The following is a 24281-nucleotide window of genomic DNA, read 5'->3' as shown; positions in this document are numbered from 1 at the left end:
AGTTTATACAACATATTTTTTATAAAAACTGTATGCAATAATGTAATAAGAATATAACATTATTCTTTACACATAACAAGTAACTTAATTTGGTGAAAAGGTGAGTAACTATAAACTAATTGTTTCAATGTATAATAATAAGTTATTGGAAGAATAACAAATTCACTTAATTTTATAATAAATTATTTACTAATTGTGAATTAAATATTATATCTAATTTACAGTTTTTATTTAAAAAATACAAACCAAGTTATCTTGTTATATTATATTAAAGTTACCTTATCTTATTATCTTATTACTTTAGATAATAAATTAAAATTTATTATACAATCCTACTAAAATTATATAAATAAAACTTAATAACTAAGCCTTAGATTAGGATAAATTATAAGTATAAAAACATTAAATATACAAAAAAAAAAAAAAAATATATTTATTAGGTATTAAAATTAAAACTAAAAAATGCATAATGATGTTTTAATATGAATAATACATGCCAAATATACAGAACATATTATGTTTACTTAGTATTTGTACTATTAGTAGTATAACTTGAGTTTAAGCATGTGATACTGTCACACGTCAAATCACATAATATTTGTTTATGGAATCTCCTCATGTCTTTAAGTGTAAAAAGTAATCGAGCATTTCTTGATAGATGTTCCGCAATAACACAAATAAACAATCCACAATCCAAAATGCCAACATCGGAATTAAATATTTTTATAGGAGATTCGGTAAACTGTGTTTTAAGAAACTCTCCTTTCCTCATAACATGTTCTAACTTCAAATACTTGACTATCAATCTTATGTGTTTGGGATCATATTTTCCTGATTTATCATAATATTTCAAGACATTTTTTGTCATATCAATCAACACTAAACACCAGCAATTTTCTTCTTTGATATAAATAGGAATCATCAATTTTTGTTTTGAGAATATATCAATATTTTTTGTCCAACGATGAACGCGTGAATATCCTTTCTCAGATAGGGCAGTGAAAAAAAATGTATCAAATACATACACATTATTACCGGAACGTATTGTGATTAAATTCATATATTTGTTAATATATTTATCATCTAGACATGCACAGTCATCAAAATCCGAGGGAGAAGCTGATTGAGAAATTGTTGATGTAGCCATACCTCTTTCTTCAACCTAAAATTATAAAAAATAGTTAAATTAACTTTTTTCATATTAATTTAAACTAATTACATAATCAAAACTTAAAAAATTGATTAATACCGGTTTCAATAGAAATCAGAAATGTTAGCAACTTAATTGACAAATACAAATTAATGTATAGTTAGCTATAAAAAAACTTTACAAAAACTATCATTTTGATGAAACCATGAATAATTGAATACCTAAAAATTAAACAGTTAAATGAAGTTGTAGTATTCATATTATACATTATATATACTTTTTAAATAAGCAATGTTAAAATGAATTTGGTGTATGAAAAATTTAGTTAATAAATCATACAGATTAAATGTTTAAATTTGGCCACTTCCTTTCACTAAATTTACCTACTGCTTTTGAGAATGTCAAACTCACATTTTTTGTTTCTAATTTGTATCTAGCAAATTTACAGTAAACAATTAATATTCAGCTTTAATAGAAAAGTTTAAAAATTAGAGTGAAATGATTTATTCTGAAACTTAATTGTAAGAACATTTTCAATGTTTAGATATTATATAATGTTTATAATGATGAGTTATTTATTTACTCGCTAATAGTAAATACTTATATATATATATAGTGGAACTGTATTACTGTAAATAAAACCAAACACAGATAATGATCTTACCATTAAATTTCATAACAGGATAGTAGTTTGGCTTACTTTCATTTTTAAAATAACAAAGCTAAAAGTGAACTGCAACAACTTAAAATTATTTTGAGTTGTCATTTACAAAAAAAATTAATATCTAATAAAGTATATCTACAGCAACTTGTATAATGATATATAGAATAATATAACATTATTTTATGTTTAAATAGAGGGCTAATAGCTTAGCAGATAACCTAAAAAGTAAAAGTTAACATATTTTGTATTATGTATTATTTATATTGCTATTAAAAGCTTCTAAAAATATTGTGACCATGTATTTTTGATATATTAAATTTTTGGTAAAAGAATAATTTATAAAGAACCTTGTATTAATTTTTCAACCTTTAAAAACAAAAACAATGCATTCATCTTTCTGTTCAGAATTAAAAGGTAATTATATTTTTGCTCTTTATCTAATTGGTGTATTAACATGAGGTATTTATTTAGATTCGTGTGTTCAGAGAGTTCTTTATTTTTGTCACTTTGCTACATCACTACATAACACACACACGCATATATTTATATAGAGTATATTTTATTGTGAATGGTAAGGTGCATGATATTAATATACTTTACCTCGAGAACCTACCAATGATCAGGAGAAAGGTAATAGCATAAATATAATATTTATACCTGATAGGCGATTATATTATCCAGCACTTTTAAGTGTAGAAAAGAGTCTGATTATTTATACTTAGTCTTATAGCATAGTATATGCCATATATTAATGGTTTACTTATTTTATTTCTTTATTTTTATTTTTATGCTATTACAGTTAATTGTGAACAATTAAAAAAAATATTTAGAATAAACAGTATTAAGCATTTGTACTACATCCCTTTTTGTTTTCTTCAACTTTTACTCACAACTATATGGGATTGGTCACCCTTGTCCATTGTCTCCATAAAATTCTGTTCCTCACCCCAACATTATTAAAATTAGCTTTTTTATATACTTATTATATACTCTTTTTTCAACTTTAATTTCCATAGCCACTCTCACTATCTCCTCTCCTCAGGATATAACTGAACCATCAAAACCTATAATTCCTCATTTTTGCTATAATCACCTCTTGTTCTGTTTTGTTACATATCGCATAATATTTTAATCCAAACAATCTCTGTATATAAAAATAGTTTCCAGTTTCCTTTGGTCATCGCATCACACGTTAAAATCTGGACCAATTTCACTAATTCCTTTTTTGTTGTGTTCGTAATTGTCAGGAGAAAGTTTTTATGTAATAAAATTTAAGGAAAATCCAACGTAAAAAGTACATTATCTGAATGTAAAAAACAAAAACAATGACATCACTGTCCAGTAAGAAAATAAATTATATTTTTGTTTATTGTAAGGTCGCTATTGGTTATGATTGAATATATTATTATGTAATATAATATAAATCGGTCTTCAAAAAAATGTCTATGTTAATCTCAAAATCACAGCAATATACTAACACATACGCGCATACACATTACTAACATAACAAATTATACCAAGTTATTGTTTTACCAACTATATAAAAACCACGAGATGGTACATAATTGTATCTTATCCACCGTAGTAAAAAATAAATTGATATAAATTTGAAACTTAAGAGTTAAAAATTATAAACTTACGCACACATCTCGTGGAGTCTGCAATCCACCACAGGAATATACTGCTCGCATAATCATAAGTTTCATGAGCAACACTAAGCAGAATGGCTATAATAGAACGGCGTTCGTGAAGAAGGGTATAAGTCAAATTTAACAAATTTTCAAGAGACAAATTAATTCTCGTTTTTGGAAGTATAATAATGGATGTATTTTTAATAAATCAAACTATTTTTATTATAATTTAAATTTGTATAGTTAATTTTATTAATTATAGATGGCTTATTCTATATTGCACTGAATATATTGAAACATAGTGACTTTGCCCTTTTCACAATTGACTTATTCTCCTTTTTCACGAACGCCATCCAATATAACATGACTAACTCACTAACTGATAAACATAGAGCCTAAACAATGATAGATCGAGGCTTGCAATATAACGGTACATTCGTACCACAAATTTAGTGTGTAATAAGAAAGCATTTTACAAAATTTGCATTTTAATGTGATGCTTGTACAAGTTTTTTGAGAATCAAAATAGTCAATGAAAATGTCTAAGTTTTGAACACCGTTAAATCGAATATCAAATAACAAATTAATCAAAAATCAAATTATATTATATAATTGGCATTTTTAACAGGCAAAAAAAGTGCATGGAGTCAGCTAATTGCTTTATAAAATCTATTTTTAGTTACATTGTCATCTTACCATTACAAAAATTACACCTTACTCCTATCTTTACTTCGTCCACATATCATATTTCTCAAAACTACCATTATTTAGTACGATTGATACAAGGTGCTTGAATCTATTCAAATCACACACATAATTTCTCATCTTGTCTTGTCTCATTAATTTACCAATTACTTTCTCTAAAATCATGAACAATTGTCTCAATTTTACTCAAATCTCAGTTCCTTCCATTCAAATGCTGTTTTTCTCTTTTCCAACATCTCGTTTACTTTTTTTGGCTGTCTTCTACTAAACATTACTTCATGCCTTCCCAAGGCATCTCAACATATTGTACATATTTCATAATTGCATCCTTAATTACAACAGGCAAGATGCATGAAACCCACCTATATTCTAAGTTAACTACCATTTATATCTGCATAACTAATTAATAATTATATTTAATATAATTAATTTATATGATATTACCATTATATGTCAAATGTCCATATATAGGAGCGAAATTATCACATAATAGGTATCAAATGAAAAATGGTAAAATATAATTATACAATATAACCTATCTAACATAGGCATTTGCAAGTATTTTATAGTCTCTAAAATTATCAAAATAAAAATGTTTAAAGCAATCATTTTTGCAAGGAAAAAAATATAATCTAATATATTATAATTTACCTTATAAATAAATAAACCAAAACATATAGGTAAGTACTTGGAATTTCTATCGATATAAAATTGTTAATCTACGTTAAATTAATTATTGAAATTAGTACATTAAGCAATAAAATATATTTGAAACACGTCAATCTTACTTAATAAAAGTTAAAACAATATCACAGTTATTGTCAATTAACATCGTGTCTGTTTACCTTAATTTTAAGAATTAAAATTAATATTGAATCACGGATAAGCTCAGTAAATACTAAATACATATTATCTCTATATAGATAATATCGAGGATAATATAGTGGAGCCGTGGAGGCCGGTGGGCAAAAACATCGATATATACAAATAAATCGATGTATTATCATCAATATATCGATTGCTTATGATCGATGTTTATTTTCGATATATCGTTTGAAACATCGATTTTTAAGTTCGATGTTGATAATAACATTTTGAATTTTCCCGTTAAAAGTTATTTTTATATTAATGATGTTAATGTTTTATTCATATTTGAATATTTCGTATTTTTGTACGTTTTGTGCACTTGTGCTGTACTGCAATCGTATTTGGTGTTGGTGAAAAATGTCAAAAAGAAGGTTGGTTTGGAAGTATTTTGAAAAAAATAAAGATGGAACTTCGACATGTACAATAATACAATATGCTTAAAAAATATCAAGACATCAGGTAATATTACAAATTTAAACAGTTAATTAAATAGAATGCATAAGTCAATTATAACTCGACAAAAAAATAACAGTTCTTGACAAGAAATTAATGATCTAGTTGCGAAGTTTATTGATGTTAATACTCAGGTAGAGTTGCCAGATTTTAAAATCACCTAACTGAGACATATTATTAAATAACTTTTTTTTTTTAGTTTAGTTAGTATAATTATATATGAATAATAAATATTCGTTAGGTTACAGCCAAAAATAGTTATAACCATACAAACACGAATGTAATGTCGTACACTCACGATCACGAACAAGACACTGACTGCAGGTCCTTCTACTTCTAACATTTTTAAAACGGAAAATTCCAATACATTTCTATCTCCCTATAATTATTTCTAACGTCAAAAAACAATTAAACAATCATTTGATTTCATATCATCAAATACTGAGGGAAGAATATTAAGGATAGCAAAATCATAAATTTAATTATGTATTGTATATTATGTATTATGTATTATATATTTAAAGATAATTAACTTGTTTGTATAGTTGAAGGTAAAGGTTTTAAATTAGTAATCAAAACATTAGACCCTCTTTATAATATTCCAAGTAAAAGAAGTATCTCAAGAAAAATCAACATAAAATATGAAAAATTATCAGTTATTTTTAAAGAAACCCTTGCAACTTCTACTAATTTCTCATTAACTACTGACATCAGTAACATCTACACTAATATTCAAACACAAAGTTATTTAGGCATCGCTGCTCAATTTGCTAATTCTACAACCTTTACATTGAAATCTGATATACTTGGTGTCAATGACCTAAGAGAAAGACATACATCAAAATATTTAGCAGAAAAATTTAAATAAGTTTGCTTGAATAGGGAATTTTAATGGATTAGGTCACAGTTGTAATTAAAGACGGAGCATCTAACATTACATAATTTGTAAAATTAGCATTTCGAAAAAATCAGCAGATTCCTTGTTTTCTCATACATTAAATTTAATAGTAGGAAGATTACTATTCAATGTAGTTGAATTGACAAATTTAACATTAAATATTAAATCTATTATCTATATGTTACCTGGTTTAAACATAGTGTTGTAGGTAGTGATGTTTTGAGGAAATTGTCAGGTGGGGATGGCAAATTAATCCAAGAAATTCCAACCCGTTGGAATAGTACATTTTACATACAACAATTTTTATCTTCACATCTATATGTAAATGAAATATTGAATAAAAATAGTACAGCAACAGAAATTTCATCCGTATTATGTGTACTTGATATTACAGAAGTGATAAAAGTTCTTAACCCTTTAGAAGCAGTCACAAGAGAGTTATGTGGTGATTTTTATGTCACTAGTAGTGTAATAATTCCAATGGTTCATATATTACAAAATAAAATAATAACAAATAAAACAACAATAATAAGTTCAAAACTAAAAGTTGGCTTAATAGAACAATGCCAAAACCGTTTTGGTAACATAGAAAGTGTTACAAGTGTAGGAATAGCAATTATCTTAGATTCAAGATTTAAGAAAATATACTTTCAATTATCTGTAGCATTATCCAAAGCTCTAAGAACAGTATCTGATAAATTGAAAAAGCCAGCAGACTAAGATATTCCAGTACCATCACCAAATTTAATAGGTATCTACTATATTTTAAATAATTTTTAAAGCTTATGTTGGTTATATTTATAATTTATTCATCTAATTCATTGTATACTTTTAAATTTACTTTTTTTAGACCATTTAAGTCTTTTAACTAAAAATACTTGTGAACAGTATTACAATTCACAGTAAATTAACCTGTTAAGTGTTAACAAGAAAACTAGATAATCTAACTTAACCAGTAACCACTAACCACCAGATAAATAAATTTTTTATATAGGTTTGTTCCAACACGGAATTTGGGATTAGTTTCTAACTAATCCATGATTGATTTATAGCACATGCGCTAATGTGGACTGATTATAGATTTTGACTCCCAGTCTGGCCAGAGTCTGCGGATCGTTTTGACTGTCAATAACCAATCATAAAACTGGTCTAATAACGTGTTGGAATAACTATCCGATAGTTAGAGTTTGGCGAGTTTGAGTTTCGGGTGATTTGGAACGGAAAAATTTTACTGCGCATGCTTCCGATAGTTCTATGATAGTTTGACCGAGTGTTGGAATAAACCTATTTATATCTATGCTTACAGATTATGGGTTGCATGTTATAGACACCAAGTTATGCTTAACACCAATATGGTTTTGGAAGCATTCCATAAAACACTGAAGTATGTTAATTCTAAGGGGGAAAAAAAATCAACAATTTGATGTATTACTCTGGCTTTGCTAAAATCAGTAAGAGACAAGAATTTGTAAAGCTGTGCTATGATGGAAAAGTTACACATTACGTTAACGCCATTAACAATTATCATTGTTCTGTTGCACAAATTCGTAATTACGATATATTAACAAAATGTCAACAAGTACTTGAACTGTGAAATCAGAATTATTTGAAGAGGAATATTGAGAAATGTGAACCATGTGCATGTAAGGTGATTTGTGTTGCATGTAAAACATGTGTACATTTATTCTCATGTACATGTTATGATTATACAATTAAAAATAATATGTGTAAACATACCCGTTCCGCAAAAATAATTTCACCTGATGACCATGAGGACCAAATATACGTCCAAACTTGTACCAATAACCCAATGAAAAATGATGCAATTTGCACGAAAATGTCAAGTATACAACACATTACTGCTTCATCTACAGAAAGTATGGCAAACAAAATAATAATGTTGAAAAGCAGTTATGATTTTTTTAACAGAGATTATAAAAGAAAAAATTTTATTATTATTATAATTTTTATAAGTTACACTTACCTAAATATATTTTAGATTCTAAACGAAGAGATGAATGTATTGATTTTTTTCAATTATTTGTATACGAATAATTATAAGACAACAATACCTATGTATATTATACTGAATAATGTATTCGCTAACAATTATTTTATTTTTAGCGTTTAGGATTAAGTTTACAATTATGAATTAAAAAATTAAGATTTACCACAGAAATATAAAAAATCACAGTTTTAGTTTTTATCGTTTTTAAATTCTAATAAACCCGAAAACTTTAATAAGGGGACCAAACAAAGTACCAAACTCCGCTTCTGATAACGCCTCGAAATGAGTCACATGATTACATGGCACAGGTGGCGCTGCGTATGCTAAGTTTGCTACTTTAACTTGCGTAGATGGGATTGTTCACGATTTTTGTAAAATAAATGCATTATTTCGAACTATGGCCATATATAGCTCGTAAAATTACAAAAAACGTGAATAATCCCTATATAGGTACGCTAATTAAAGTAGCTACCTTAGTATACACAGCGCCACTTGTGCCATTTAATCATGTGACTCATTTCGAGGCGTTATCAGAAGCGGAGTTAGGTACCAGGGCCGTCTTAAGTTTTGCAGTGGCCCATGGGCACCCGGAGCTTGAGGGGCCCTTTTAGTAGGCCTACGCAAATTGAATAAAATCATCAAAAGTTATTTAATATGATTACTTTATTAATTAAAAACTATTTTATAGAATTTAGAATTATTTTTTTATAAATGGTCGTATTAAATATTAATACGTTACAGCTTACAATTTAAAATTGTAATTTCGATTATTCGGGGCCCACTTTTGGCTGGAGGCCCTGGGCACGTGCCCCACGTGCCTATAGGGTAAAGACGGAACTGTTTGGTACTTTGTTTGGTCTCCTTATTAAAGTTTTAATAAAAGTTCCTTAAATTTAATCTATTCTGTGGTACTAGTTTGGTGGTTTAGTCTAATCTTCATAATAATAAATTGATGTCTGATGATGGTAGGTTTCATAGACCTTATAAAAAAATTACAATTATTATAATTTTTTAATGTAAGGTCTATGTGTAGTTTTATGACGATTATAAATTATGATAATTGATAAGATATTTGCTCTTGTGCTAGCCTGCTGTCTATAAGGGTAATCGGTCAAAAAGTCCGGTGACAAAAAGTCCATTTTGAAAAAAAATGAACAAAAAATCCGAGCACATTTTTACTGTCAAAAAGTCCGAAAGTACAATTAAAATATTTTATTAGATTTTCATTTATAATTATATTATATTATATATAGGTTTCATACTACACAAAACAAAGAATTTTACGTCAAAATTTATAAAAGGGAAAAATGGGAATTTGAAGCTTATTATTTCATTAAAATACGGGGAATTTTACATAATTTTAAATAATAAAAAAAAAATTATATAAATTATAAATATATATAATTTAAAATTTAATTATGGTAAGTCTAATATTGCAAATTTTTATTGTAAATTTTTAGTTATATTCATATAGTCTGTGGTACAACCGTGGTAATGCGTAAATAATTAGTGATATACTGCTGTTCTAAGAAAAAACGCCATAAATCAAAAAAAAAAAAAGCATCAGTATAATACATTTATACATCAGTATTATTGTATATTAATATAAAGCGCTGATTTGTATGTATTTATGTATTTATTTTGGTTGATCGTATGATATTGATATATAGGTAATATATATCATATTTTCATGACATACTGATTTAAAACATTACTTTTTTAATTCATATTTTTGCATGTTTCGGCATTTTTATATTTTAAGATTTTAATTGCATATTTCAATGTTTTTTGTTGTTTTTTTTTTTTAGACATTTTATAAATGTGTACTTTTGTCTATTATAATTTATAATATAAGAAAAAAATATGATATATTTATAGTTTCGATTAATAACAAAATTAATTATTAAGTATACTTGTAGGAATAAACGGGTTTTCCGTATAAGACTTATAGATCAATAAAATACGTAGGTAAACTAAAATAAGAAAATATCGGTCAAGATTATATAATTGAGCATTGACCTTATTTCACTACTGTTCAAAAAATATAGATAATATTTACTATCTACACTCAACAGTAATTTATATTAATTAATTATTATAAATGTATATAGGTATTGCCATGGCTAAATAACTATAGTTTTATAAGTTATTTAGCCATGGGTATAGCAATACCACCAGTAGCGGTGCTACACTGCTACTAGATTAGATTATATTGATTACAATATTTGTCATGGCAGTTATAGTTTTGAGATGTAACAATTATACCACCTACCTATATTAAATATGAAGCTATAATTGCTCCAAATTGTCCGACATCTCTCAACCACTTTTTTATTATAAGTTTTAAAAAGATTTAAAATTCAATACCTACATAGTACATACAAAAAAATATTATACCTAGCTATACCTTGCTACCTATATAATTATTTTTCAGAAATATTTAATTAAATTATAATATCTTACTGGTGTAATTTTTAACTTGTCGCCGTAAAAAAAATTAATAAATCCTAAGATCCTTTGAAAAAAAAACTAACAATAATTATAGCATAATAATATTGTATTATTTGTATGAAAAAGTCACTTACCTTTCATATATTTTATGATTTGTTTAAATTATTCCGTATGAAATGTTTCTTTTTATTGCGGTTTTCTTTGATAAAAATAAATTACAATATAAAACATTAACACGTATGAAAATATGTTTAAAAAACATTAAATACTGCGTATCGTGAATCTAGGAAAAAAAGGCATATAAGTAGATTTTGTAAAAAGCAATATACAGTAGTAGTGTAGGTAGTTAAATTTTTTCCTAATACCATAGGACATAGGTACATTTCAAATAATGTATTTCAAATAATTTAGAATACATTTTAAAATATACTTATAAGTCTATTATCAGTACAAATAACAATAAATCACAGTTATACATCCAAGCTTACTGTATCTAAAAAGGTAATATTACCTTTTGGTTATCCCGACTAATATGAATTTGATATATTACCTATATGGCTATTGGCTATATAACATATTATGTAGCTACATAGGTAATAGGCAATAGCATTGATTGTAGAATTATTATCCTATAATCAATGGTAGTATAGTTTTTTAAAAAAATTCATAAATCTTTATGAGAGAGAATAGGGGAAAGGGCTACAAAATAACTACGTACCTATATTTTACGTATTTCTCAGATAAAGTAAAATATTGTTAGTAGTTAGTATGGTATTTGGTATTTAATTTAATATCGAGTTACTTAAAGCATTGATTAAATATACAATGTATAATGTATTAATGCATATTTAATCAATGCTTAAAGTATTTGAAAAAAAAAACAAACAAAAATTGTCAATTGCTTTTTTTTCCTATTACCGTGTGGCGTGTGTAGTGTATCAAAATATGGAATAAAAATAATAATTTATATTTTATAAAATAGTAAAATAGTAAGTACCAACTTTATACTTCGTAAATCGTTGGTATATATAGTGAACAAAATTATTTGAGAATAAATTAAAAACTAATATTTGTTGTCTTCGTCTTACACACGTACGACATAGCAAACGTAAATACAGAATATTAATATTATTTTTAAAGATATATTTGTTCTGAATACGATGGTGTAATTGTAGTTTAAATAAGATTTTTAGTTTTTTAATTATAATATTTTAATCGTAATAAAATCAAATATGTCCATATCTAATGAAAAAAACCTAAAGTTCTCAAACCGATAACTTTCATTTAATTATTAACAATTATTGGTTACCGCTATCAAAAAAATTAAAACGCTACATCACAGGTAGAGTTCTTCTCATTGCGATTTAAAATTTTGGTAATTTTGATATAAATGTCGAGGGAGTAAAGTTGTCCCGCGCAAAACACTTAAACTATGTTACACGTGTATAAGACAGAGACAACACATGCGGACATCACGTCCTCTTAAATCTTAATTATACTCCAAGACGCAAAGATAATTCTTTTATTATCTATGCCAAGACGATACAGCCACGCAGTCTGGTGGAGAATTAGTGTGCTCTAAAATGTGATTACGCATTTCTGTATTTTTTTTATTGTTAATTTTGATAGTATTATCTATGGTTCTACCTGTAACCGTGGTTATCACTTGATTATCACTTATAATTACAATAAATAATAATATTCGTCTACCTATATAAAAGTTATGGAGTTTTTGACCTCTTGAGTCATGATTTTTTGTTATTACTTTCTTCAGTATTCTCAAAAGTTGGTTTATATTTCATAGTTTTACAAGGTTTTTAAAATCTTGATTCTTGACTAACGGGTTTTATCTAGTTTTTTCAACCTTCACTATGTACTTGTTTGTTTGTTAACAATTTTAACAACTATTATTAGTTAACATTATTTATTAATGTATAACATTATTAGTAATCATTATAAGATTTAAAAGTGTATATACGATTTAATATAAAATGTTTACCGATTATATATTTACACCTAAGCTATACAAAGTATATACAGGAATTCGAAGAAATGATGTAAGCATAAATTTGAATTTTCATTAAAATACATCTATTTACATAAGTTACTTATTTCAATTGAATATACTCTCATACCCCTTATTTTCAAAATCACATGCAATTTTTAATGGTAAAATCAATAAAAAAAAATTTGACCTAAGTATTTTCACTGTACAAATTATATTTGATAATTTATTGAGTTATATTAACATAATTAGCAGATATTATATTATTATAAACCGCTTTGTCATTAAAACTATTTAATTTATAATTATATTTAGTTAATAAATATTGTTGTAGTTATTTATTTTGAAATTTTATCAAAAATGTTTATATTAAGGTTTTAAATATGGAATACGTCATTAATAAATTTCTTTAAGGATTAATGAAAATAAATACTTAACAACAATGTTTTATAGTATATATATTATATTAATGTTTTATTTATTTCTTATATGAGTACTCATATAATGTTTAGTGTCACACTATACCTAAGTATAATGCATAATTATTAATTAGTTTATTATACAAGGTTCTCTATAAAGTATAAAAAACTTTTTAATGATCAGAAAATTTCTATGAATAATTTTTTTGTTTATTTTATGTATGGTTAGTTATTTATTAAAAATAAATTAATATCATTTAGATGAATGAATTAATAATTATTTTGTTATTGAAACATAATATATTTTACATTAATATGTTTAATATCTGTTAAAAGGTATACCTATGATCCAATATTTTGTATTAAATGCAAATTGTAATACATTTTTTTCAACTTGTTAATAGGGATAAGTATGTTAATAAATATTTAAGATATTTATTTATGTAGTTATTAGATAAACAAACATATAATTTTATATTGTGATTTGTGACCATACCTACCATATATTTAGGTAAATTCAATTTAATTATAAGAAATGTAGGTACCTCATATTAAATGATATTTTATTGTATTTTCTTTTATCATGGCAAATATAATTTTTTTCCTTGCTATTAAAATTTTCATTTTTTTTTTCAATTAATTTTTTAAAACTATAAAAATTAGTAAAAAAAATTAAAAGTACTATTTTGGCTTTACTAGTTATACTATGTTACATAATGTTCAGTCATTCAGTGTTCTGTGATTCTACATAATCTAATTTCTTAATCATCATAAATTAAATATAAGTAAAATAATGTGTTCTAAACTTACCGCCATTTTGTTATTAAAGTGAATACACAATAAAAAAATTTAACAATTAAGTTTTCAAACTAACACTCGTATGGTACTGAAATACTAGTGACCGAGGATAAAATTATCACAGTTAAAGTTATACAATACAGTATACATTTACTCTATTTACAGTATATTGTATATCACATATGTTTCTATTAATTTAAATATGGTATTTTTTTCTGTTCTATCAAATAATAAAATTCTACTAATACATTATAACTTATAAGTTATAACCATTGATTAATTATACTATTATACTTATTATTGTATTTTTTTATTAATCAATATTATGACCTTTGAAGTTACAAAAACCTATTATAGATTAGATAATGTGTCTTGTATAAATAAATACTAAGATAAAAACAAACCATTATGCATTATTTTAACATTTTTCCTTCTATATAATATTCTGTTATATACTTATACCTATATAACAAAGGTTATAAAGTTATTCGTACTATTTCATTTGGAAATTATGAGTCATGATTATTAAAATATATTTTTTTAGGTATTTATAATATGTCTTCATGTATAATAAAAACAGTTACCATTTCTTAATGCTATTATATAGGTAGCTTTTTTAGACTAATGAATTTTATTCTTTAGCTGTTTTATATTACTATTTTATTCTATATGTACTTGAGGATATTAATTGATAGTTGAAAAACATTAATCTATTTGGCAAAATTATAAAACTGGGAAATTGCTTGCTGTACAATATTGATATGTATACTGTGTACTTATCACTAATGGATGTATTAAATTTTGTTAGATTCAAACCGAAATTCAAACTATGTACTCACAATATTTTTTGATTGGGATATGAAAGCCTTAATAAGAGCCCTTTGAGGAACCTTATATTACATTTTTAAGTTTTTACATACAAATTAATAATTTTATTATACATAAGAAGAAAAAAAAAAGTTATTATTTTTTGAAAATTAAATGAAGTATAGAGAATGATAATATATTTAGCTCGATATTTAGTTTTCCCTTCTTAATTTGAAAAAATAATAGGAATTTTAACCCTCAAAAGTACTATATAAATTCAATTTCCTATAAAGAAGTAAAAACAGTAGGTACATCATTGCTCTACTCAGAATTTAAAAGTATTAAAATGAGTATAATAACTATATTGATTTTTAACATAGTTTATTATTATTATTATTCAGCAACTATGTGGCTATTAGATGTGAGATTTTTTGTTTACAGTAGGTACTGGCACCATAAGCTTTTTTGAAACACATGTTATCACCGAATCTCAACAAATTCAAGCCTAATCATATTTTAAACATTCCAAGCAATAATTTTTTGTGTTTTCCTTAATGATACTTTGTTGGCAATTATACTCTACATTTTGATTTCAATAATATCCACACTTACTTCCTATTACTATAATAAATTTCATAAAAATTCCTTAAAACATGTAAATCTTCTCATATCTAAACTCTTCTTGCATAATACCCAACAACCCTGTTGATTATCTCAAACCTAAGTGGCCATGTGATCTATTAAATAATCTATAACAATTTAATCCTCTTAAGTTAATAAATTAGAATTATTGTCAACTTATTTACTTATTCTATTATATATTGTGTACACAGATTGTAAATATATTTTATAAGTAAATAAATGAAAAAATTATTAGATCGACAGTTAAAGTTGTACATTTTTAAAGCTAAAAATTCAGTTAGTACATTCATTTTTAATCGAATTTGGCATACTTTAAAAACGTACATTTGACTTACTCATGGTTTCATTAATATAGATTTGGTCGATTTGGATGCCAAATTCAATGGAAATTATTAGTTCATTGAACGAATTTCTATTGATTGTTTCTGGCATTACTTTTTTAGAGTATTTTCATAGTTGCTTTGATACTGTAAGAAGGTATAAGTATAAATATTATTAGTTTCATGTTGAATTGTTAGGTAATAATACTTGTATTAGCATTTCTTTCAAGAGTCGTGCTCCTAATGGTTTTAGAATTTTGATTGTAAATGGTAGAAAATTACTTGATTTTTATAACAGAAAAAGTAGAGTTAGCTGGTGTTGATAAAATACGAGTTATACAGTTAAGTGATTAACTTGGTAGTAGTGAAATAGTTATTTTCCGGAATTTATAAATAAACTTGCTATTAGGTTACTTTTATAGAAATTTCCTTGAATGTACATATAAACCATCTGCAAATAATACATTTTAATGTTTATCATAATATAGTGTTTAATCAATCCTTATAAAATTATTTTCAAAACATTGATATTTAAATGTAGTATTTAGTGAATCATCGAGTCTGTACAATTGTTCATTGTATGTCTCTAAATTTATTTTTGGTTTTTTCTTATAAACATTTTTATTTTTAAAAAGAAAATAAAGCTTAAAAGTGGTCAACTTATTTGTATTTTTAAATTTTTTTCTATACATTTTATTAAATATATATTATTTATAATTATTAATTTTAAATGTGTTAATTATAAATTTTCCCATTGTCAGATTTGATCCCAAACCTCTGGGGCATTTAACCAACCTATGTTTTAATTAGTCGGAAACAATACACTCCATTTCACCCCTTGGCATATAGAAATATATCCTTAACCTAAGGTTAACTCTGGTATCATAATCCTAATCTGTCTAGGAAATGTAGGTATAATATCATTCTCCTATCTCTGACTAGGCTACCCTTTGCTTGCCTTCCATTCATTCAACTTTCACTGATTGAATCTCCTCTATACACTTCTGCAAACAACCCTAGGGTTGGTGACATTACCCACTTCATTTTCAACTGCTCTAAAATTTTACTGCAGTATAATGAACTTTTATCATTATATCCTATTTATTGAAACTAATTTTATAGCAAAGTTATTAATAATAAACAAAATAAATATTAAATTCTAAACTTTTGTTACAGGACTATGTTCAATTATGGCAAGAAAAAATAGCAGACAAAATATTAATGACTGTATGTATAAAATATGTGTATAATTTTATTTTTGTTTAACATCATCACAATTAGTGTTTTTTAAATTTGTAATAATTAATTGCTTGATATGTGTGACTTAAATTGTAATGAATTATAGTTATTTAATGTTAAAATTTAAGACATACTATACTATACTAAGCTAGACATTTGTCCCAGTTTTTGACTAGAACAGTACTGATTTTAACAGTATTTCCCAGTGTCTGAGTTTATAGAAACTGATTGTTGGCCTGTGAAATGAATTTTAATTTAACTTGTAATTAATTTTACAAATAAAATAAAGAAATAATTAACTTATGTGGTAGACGACCAATGTGAGGTAGACCGCGTTAGGTTAACCTAACCTAACCACGTATGGAAGGTAGAAACAGGCAGTAGACCACATACAACAAGAATACCAAAATTCATTGAAGTAAAAAGTATCTAACGTAAATAAATATAAAATTTATACTATTTAAACTACCTACTAAATTGATTAACTACAATGTTTATAAAATATTAATAATAATTAATAAATAATAATGTATTAATATATTTGAATTAGTTAATAAATATTTAAATAAAAAAAGGATATACACTTATTTCCATATAAGTAGAGCTCGAATTTATATGCTTTAAAATACTATACTATAATTATTTCTTTCTTTTTCAGACTTATATTGTTACACAAGTAGCCACTTATCTTTCTCCTGCATTATTATATATGTATGGTAAATGGCTGTTAAGTCCAGAATTTGTAAATAAACTATTTTTTCGAGGATCAATATTAGGTATAACTTTGATGACAACATTAATTTTAAGAAGTTATGGAAGAGCTATAAATCCAAAGTATCAAGCATTTTATAATGATCTTCTTAGTGCTAAATTGGATTATTCAACTGATAATAAGGTATAACTAGTATATTTGTTAAATATCATTTTATTTCAACTATTACTATTTTCTATCAACTTTTTTTTTTTCATTAGAAAAAATTGCACAGCTACGATTTTGATTTTTCAGCATGGCCTATAGACTTTTCATGGACTCCTGCTGAAGAGTATGTATTTAATTATTTTACTGAATTAAATATTTAAGATGTAATTGATGAATTATAATTTATTTATTTTTAGAAAAAGTTACAAATCAAATTTAATAAGCAATAATTTTAAGATGTCATTAAAACTTCTAAGTAGCCCTAGCCGTCTTATTGGTTTTATAGCATTGCATACTTTTGGGATATCATTAATTTATCCTGGTTCTACTTCACTTTTATTCTATTTAAGTAAAGTAATTTTATAATAATGGTATTGTTATATTATCTATTTAAATTTATTCTTTATAACCTTATTATTACAGTGGATCAGAACTTACAGAAAGGAAGACGTGCTTTAATTACTTCATTTGGAGGTGTACGATATAAATTAAAAACTATTGATGGAAATTTTGTTGACTCAATGTTTATAGACAAAAGGTTTATTATAATTAATATTTCTATAATATGAACGAACTCATTAACTATTATAAATTAAGATACTGTAGGATTGTAATTAGATAATCATGTACATTTGTTCTAGACATTCAAATATAAATTCTTTGAATCCAAAATTAATTATTTGTACTGAAGGAAATGCTGGGTTCTATGAAGCGGGAATTATGAGCTCAGCTATTGAAACTCATCATTCTGTTTTGGGATGGAATCATCCTGGATTTGGATACAGTACTGTAAATACATATTTATTTATTATTTATTAACAGAAGTGGAACTTATACTAGAGTTTAAAATATAATAAAATATACAGTTTAAATAATTAATACAGATAACTAGAGCTTGGAAGTTGTAGGAGCTGAAAAAAGCAAAATATGCACATAAAAATTGTAAAATATGCATGGAAAAATGTTAAATATGCAAACAAAATTAAGCAAGTTGATCAAGTTTGTGACAGAACAGACGAATGAGTGATGCAATAGTTGGAATATTCCTGCGCACTGATAGTCAACCCGTTCGACCCGGGCTTCCCCTTAGTTCCCAATTACAGTGTGTTTTCTGCAAGTAATTTTATTAGAAGTAACATCAATTTTTTTAAGAAAATATTAAACAAGTATAAAAATCTCATGGAAATTGAGAAGTATGCACTTTTTTTTTTATAAATTGACAAATATGCAAAAAAATGCATTTTTTTATTTTTGTATTTAAACTCATCAATGTATAGAATGGATTTCTAGCTTGGTCTGCTATAAATTGAGAGCATACAGAAAAATATGTACTCCTACAACTTCCGAGCCCTACAGATAACACACATAAATTTAAATAAGATAATAATTGGAGTAATAATGATAGTGTTTATATTGTAGGAGTAGTAATACCTAATTATGATTTTATTAGTTATGATAAATGGTACACTTATTGGCTGACCGCATTATGTGGTCGAACGGGTTATTTCTTCCATAATTAGTAATGTATGCTGTAACTAAGAAAGGAACATGGTGTCTAGTAGTGCTAAAAGGAACTTTAAAATTGACCAACAAGGGTTAGCTCACCAAACCCAGATTTATATAGGATCTTAATTAGGCAGTAATATTTAATAATTATTTGTCTATGTTAATAGTTTTTTTTATTTACTAATAGGGTGTACCATATATAGAACAAGAACAAAATGCTGCTGAAACTGTAATAGAATTCGCTATAAAGCATTTAAAATTTAGTCCGAAAAGTATTATATTATACGGTTGGAGTATAGGTGGTTTTGCTTCCACCTATTTAGCTAAAAAGTTTCCTGACGTACATGCTGTGGTAAATATTAATAGTATAAGTGCTTAAAAATATTTAATTTATTAATTAATATTTAGATACTGGATGCTACATTTGATGATCTGGCACCATTAGCAATTCCACGAATGCCTGGCTTTGCTGAGAAACTAGTAGATTTTACTGTAAAAGAATTTACAAACTTGAATGTGGCTGAAAATTTAGTTCAATATCCAGGGCCAGTTCTATTAATTCGACGATCCAGTGATGAAATCATTGCACTTGAGTAATGCATACAACTATTAATTTATACTTATATCTTAATTCTATTTTTATTTTTTTTTGAAGTCCTCAAAATGTAGCTACAAATCGAGCAAATTACCTTCTAGAACTTTTATTAGAAAGAAGATTTCCAAAACTCTTTTCTAATGAATCTCGGTCAGCTCTTTGGGTTTGGCTATCCACATCTGGTGAACAACAAAGTATGTAATAACAATTATCAAGTAGCATAGTTTAATACATTGTAAAATGTCTCATTTAAATATTTTATAAAACCAAAAGGAGAATTTTTTAATAAATTGAATATTCCAAATAACTATAAGTCCAAGACATAAAAACTAGCCATTGGATACCTCAACTCATATTATTTACCTCATCTGTTAGTCATGGGTTCTCAACTTATACCGTTTATTATACATTTTACTGCTGTTCCCAGTATCACACATAATGTATATCACAGAAATTCTAGTAGATCCAGTTTTTTATATGCATCCCTTTCGCAGTATGTTTTTAATAAAAATTGGTTTATTAAACATTTTATATTTTCAATAATGAAATTTTAATTCAAAAAAATTTAGCAATTAATTAAATTACACTGGATTCCTGAGGTGAAACGACAGTTAGGTTCTCGATGGTCAAGGGTCAGTCTCCATGGCGAGGACTGTTTATAAAATAATTTTTCGCCGAGTTATTTTAAGTTAGAACTGTTTTAATAGAAATTTAAAATACCAAAATGTTTATACTTTTTACAGAGCAAGTTCATTTACAATATGATGTTGATTTAAACAATCAATCAAAACTATTTCCATCATCCAATAAAAATTATCCATTAAATCTTGGTGATGGTTGGAAAGATCAAGAAAAAATAAAAATGTTACTATACTTAGTGAGTTATTATTTTCATGACTTTTTTTAAGAAATTCTAAAATATATATCCTGTGTTAATTAATTTATACATTTTTATTTTTAGGCTGATTATTACATGAAAGACTATAATTCCACACATTGCACTCCATTACCAACACGTTATTTGGGATTTATAATATAAATATGATACATGTATATGTTTTTTAAAGTATCTTATTTTAATTTAATAAGTTGGTTTAATATTTCAGTCATAATTTTTTAATATTAAAATAAAGTCTTATTAGTAATTTATTGTAAAATAAGGTTTTATTTCTGTATGTCTATTATTATGAAATGTTATTGGTGAGTTTAAATAATACAATTTTAATCGGTTCTTTGGTTGTATTTATTTTTAAGGGTGCTATCACAAGTATTTTCTCTTTTATCAATTCCCCCCCCCCCCCCCTATGAACCTGAGAGTATGGGACCTGTGCATTTGTCAGATATACTACACATAATTTTAAAAATAGTCCATTTAAAATTAGATTGCAGCTGATCACACGATCTTCCCAGGTGAAACACCTATAGCTTTTACTTCTAAGTTAAGTTCTTGTAATAATAATAATATCAATGTATTATTTTTCATGATTAACTAATAATATGTTTATTAAACAAGTAGATGAGATAAAATATAAAGATTAGTATAATGTACTATTATAGTTTACAATTTTATTTCATGTCTTCTTAACTTAAATTATTGGCCCTTTAGTATTTCAGTACAAATAATCATAAAATTATGGTTAAATATAAATTTAAAAATTAATGTCATTGTTTTTGTAATAATATTTAAGTTAAATAAAATTGTATATTAAATAATAATGATGATATAAGACTAGAATAATTTCTATCGGTTTATTAATTAAAAGTAATTAGATTATGTGAATTAATATATTATATAATAGATTAACAGACATTTATCCCATACAGCTACTACATGTTGACGGAGGAGCTGGAGCAGATGTACTAGGACCAAATCCACCAAAACGACGTTGAGGTCTCACCGTTCTATGAAAATATAAATTGTGCATATATTTTAGTAAACTATAGAAATGTTAATATTTTTTTTTTTAAATATTAATACATTGATATAAATAGAAATTTATTTTAAAGTTTTTTAATAAAAATCTAATTAAAACAAAACTTTTCTTACCCATTTGAAGATCCAGGTCGCCTATAAGTAACTGTATATTGATTACCCCATCTAGTTGAGTTAGGCCTTACTAAACTTTGAACACTGAAAAAAGGATTATTATTAGTGGTTTTTATAAATACTAAAATAAAAAAATCTATAAATTATAAAGGATGGATATGGATGACTAACAGGGCCGGATTATGGTCATAATTTAAGAGGGGGCTATTACTTTTATTGAGGCCTTTTCACCTAAAACAATTTCCTTTTTTTTTCTGATTTATTACTGTGGCCCTTTTCAACTTGCGGCCCGGGGCTATAGTCCCCCCCCCCCTTTGATCCAGCCCTAATAACTAATAACAGATAGGAAAAAAGGTCACAAACGAGTTTAATAAGATGTTTATGATAATGCAGAACCAACTAAGAAATAGTTGGAGACATTTGAGAGGGTATCAAAATTTAAATACCAAGGAGTAGACATTAACCAACGAAGCCACGAAGAAATTAGCAGTAGATAATGGCAGGAATTAAATACTATTGTGCACTTGGACCATTATTTAAGCCAAAGTTACTATCTAAAAATATGATTGTCAGATTGTATTAAATGCTTATTAGGCTTATTAGTTATTAGACATATATTTCTATACGCTTATGAGGTGTGTGTGTTAACACAGTTGAACTAAAAACTATTATTGTTAAGTTTTTAAAAGGAAAATCCTACGTAGAATCTAGGGGCCTAAAAGAGACGAAGAGAAGAATACATATGAACATAAAATAAATGCAGAGCTGAAAGCATTGAGCCAAACATAGAGGGAATTCTTAAAAGCAAATGGATAGCTGGTCTAGTTATGTATGGAGAGTGGAAGGCCAAACAATACATGAGGTCATAATATGGAAATGGACAGGAAACGACCGAGAGAACGTTCAAAACCGAGTTAGGGAAAACTTTAAACTCTTAGGAATAAGTGATGGAGAACAACTGGCCATGGACAGTGGATAGGGAGGTGGAAGTGGTAACGGATCTACAGGTCTGGAATAAGCCTAAATAAAAAAAAAATGTTAAGCTATTAAAACTTTATGTACTATAAGGTACAAAGAGTTTTTAATATCTCAATAGATGAATTACTTACAAAAATGAAACAAAGTTAATAACACCCCAAAATGTGTCAACAATTTTTTTCTTCATGGGAACAGTTTCTTGTAAATGTCCACCTAAAATGTAAAGAGAATTATTCAATAACTTATACTTCTATAAATATAAAATATGAATTAAGTGAAATAGGTATTCTAATTTAGGTACTCATAGAATAATAATTAGGTATAATAAACAATTTTAAAGTACCTTTATTGAAAATGGTTATACCATAAATGATAACTAAATAAAACTTTACAACTTCATTCATTTCATAATATTCAAGGTCTATTATTGACTATTCCACTGACCAATTTACAAAATATAACCTTTGTCATAATATTTACTTGTAGTCCATACTAGTATATTAGTAATTAGTATAGATTGTAAATTAATTTAAATAAAAATTAAGAATTATTTAAAAATATATATATTACAAGGTTTCAATTCCAAAATATATAACTCATCGATGTAATAAGATCAATTTCTAATTTACAAATATAATGAACATTTTATAAATATATATTAAATTGAAGGTGCTAAACTGTACATTAGACTGTGAGTAGACATAATTAGTAATACACATAAAATACACAATATAATTGTTGTGCTTGTTTAATTTTATAATAAGTTCATAAAAATGTTAGTAGGCATTATTCAAAACGTTAATATTTATACGTTAAATCAGTGTCCATAAATATTAAAAGAGTTTATGTGGGCGACGACGAGTTAGTCATCAAAAACAACTCACTTTGGGATATGTAAACCATTTTACTTTGATTTTAATTGTTTTCTTTCACTACAAAAACGAAGTTGTTCCTTGCCAAATTGTTTCAATTTAGTACTTGTATAAAATCAAAATTTCCATAACAACTAATAAAAGTAACAATTATCAGGAACACGAACACGTATAAAAAATAATTATCGCCTATTGTTAATTGTATATAGTATATTAATGTAGGTATTATATTAAAATTATTATGATTTTGATGATAATGCTTAATGTTTTTGTTATGGTCTTTAGTTATTTACTCTTTTAAAAATTC

General features: G+C 25.8%; 3 protein-coding genes across 13 annotated transcripts; 1 reads left to right on the top strand and 2 right to left on the bottom strand.

Moving 5' to 3' along the window:
- Positions 1–166: 166 nt before the first annotated feature.
- Positions 167–14280, bottom strand: LOC114124913 (sentrin-specific protease 1-like). Of its 10 annotated transcripts, none has more exons than XM_027988358.2 (3): positions 8353–8654; positions 8106–8236; positions 167–1162 (listed from the first exon to the last, which is right to left on the bottom strand). In XM_027988358.2, exons 2-3 carry the CDS (start codon positions 8223–8225, stop codon positions 521–523), a joined length of 762 nt encoding a protein of 253 aa, XP_027844159.1. In that variant the 5' UTR covers positions 8226–8236; positions 8353–8654; the 3' UTR covers positions 167–520. The 10 variants fall into 10 exon arrangements, 9 of the variants coding, with proteins under 9 accessions (XP_027844159.1, XP_050052954.1, XP_050052951.1 ...); XM_050196997.1 differs by lacking the exons at positions 8106–8236; positions 8353–8654 and adding exons at positions 4802–4869; positions 4939–5056; XR_007603033.1 differs by lacking the exon at positions 8353–8654 and adding an exon at positions 6554–6683 and having other exon boundaries at positions 1076–1162; positions 8106–8231.
- Positions 12563–22208, top strand: LOC114132827 (phosphatidylserine lipase ABHD16A). The gene is made up of 12 exons (XM_050196990.1): positions 12563–12884; positions 16995–17045; positions 17716–17952; positions 18030–18100; positions 18174–18325; positions 18400–18514; positions 18618–18765; positions 19670–19834; positions 19891–20075; positions 20138–20271; positions 20821–20954; positions 21039–22208. Exons 1-12 carry the CDS (start codon positions 12819–12821, stop codon positions 21114–21116), a joined length of 1536 nt encoding a protein of 511 aa, XP_050052947.1. The 5' UTR covers positions 12563–12818; the 3' UTR covers positions 21117–22208.
- On the bottom strand, positions 21802–24246 carry LOC114132829 (selenoprotein K-like). 2 transcript variants are annotated; one of them, XM_027998413.2, is made up of 4 exons: positions 23987–24246; positions 23234–23315; positions 22125–22208; positions 21802–21979 (listed from the first exon to the last, which is right to left on the bottom strand). In XM_027998413.2, exons 1-4 carry the CDS (start codon positions 24003–24005, stop codon positions 21889–21891), a joined length of 276 nt encoding a protein of 91 aa, XP_027854214.1. In that variant the 5' UTR covers positions 24006–24246; the 3' UTR covers positions 21802–21888. The 2 variants fall into 2 exon arrangements, with proteins under 2 accessions (XP_027854214.1, XP_027854213.1); XM_027998412.2 differs by lacking the exon at positions 23987–24246 and adding an exon at positions 23446–23563.
- Between the last annotated feature and the right edge of the window lie 35 nt (positions 24247–24281).

Source organism: Aphis gossypii, chromosome 1, assembly GCF_020184175.1.
Source record: "Aphis gossypii isolate Hap1 chromosome 1, ASM2018417v2, whole genome shotgun sequence".
NCBI classification, from domain to species: domain Eukaryota; kingdom Metazoa; phylum Arthropoda; class Insecta; order Hemiptera; family Aphididae; genus Aphis; species Aphis gossypii.
Note: the sequence above shows the minus strand (reverse complement) of the source record. Positions and strands in the feature narration are given on the sequence as shown.

Coding starts and splice junctions, on each gene's coding strand:
- LOC114132829 (XM_027998412.2), bottom strand. CDS start 23,506: ATGAATGAAGTTGTAAAGTTTTATTTAGTTATCATTTATGGTATAACC. Junction 22,209..23,233: donor ATTAACTTTGTTTCATTTTT/GTAAGTAATTCA, acceptor TCCTTTTTTCAG/TGTTCAAAGTTTAGTAAGGC. Junction 21,980..22,124: donor CGACCTGGATCTTCAAATGG/GTAAGAAAAGTT, acceptor ATATTTTCATAG/AACGGTGAGACCTCAACGTC.
- LOC114132827 (XM_050196990.1), top strand. CDS start 12,819: ATGTTTACCGATTATATATTTACACCTAAGCTATACAAAGTATATACA. Junction 17,046..17,715: donor CAGACAAAATATTAATGACT/GTATGTATAAAA, acceptor TTTCTTTTTCAG/ACTTATATTGTTACACAAGT. Junction 18,101..18,173: donor TCATGGACTCCTGCTGAAGA/GTATGTATTTAA, acceptor ATTTATTTTTAG/AAAAAGTTACAAATCAAATT.
- LOC114124913 (XM_027988358.2), bottom strand. CDS start 8,225: ATGTGTTGTATACTTGACATTTTCGTGCAAATTGCATCATTTTTCATT. Junction 1,163..8,105: donor AAATTATTTTTGCGGAACGG/GTATGTTTACAC, acceptor TTATAATTTTAG/GTTGAAGAAAGAGGTATGGC.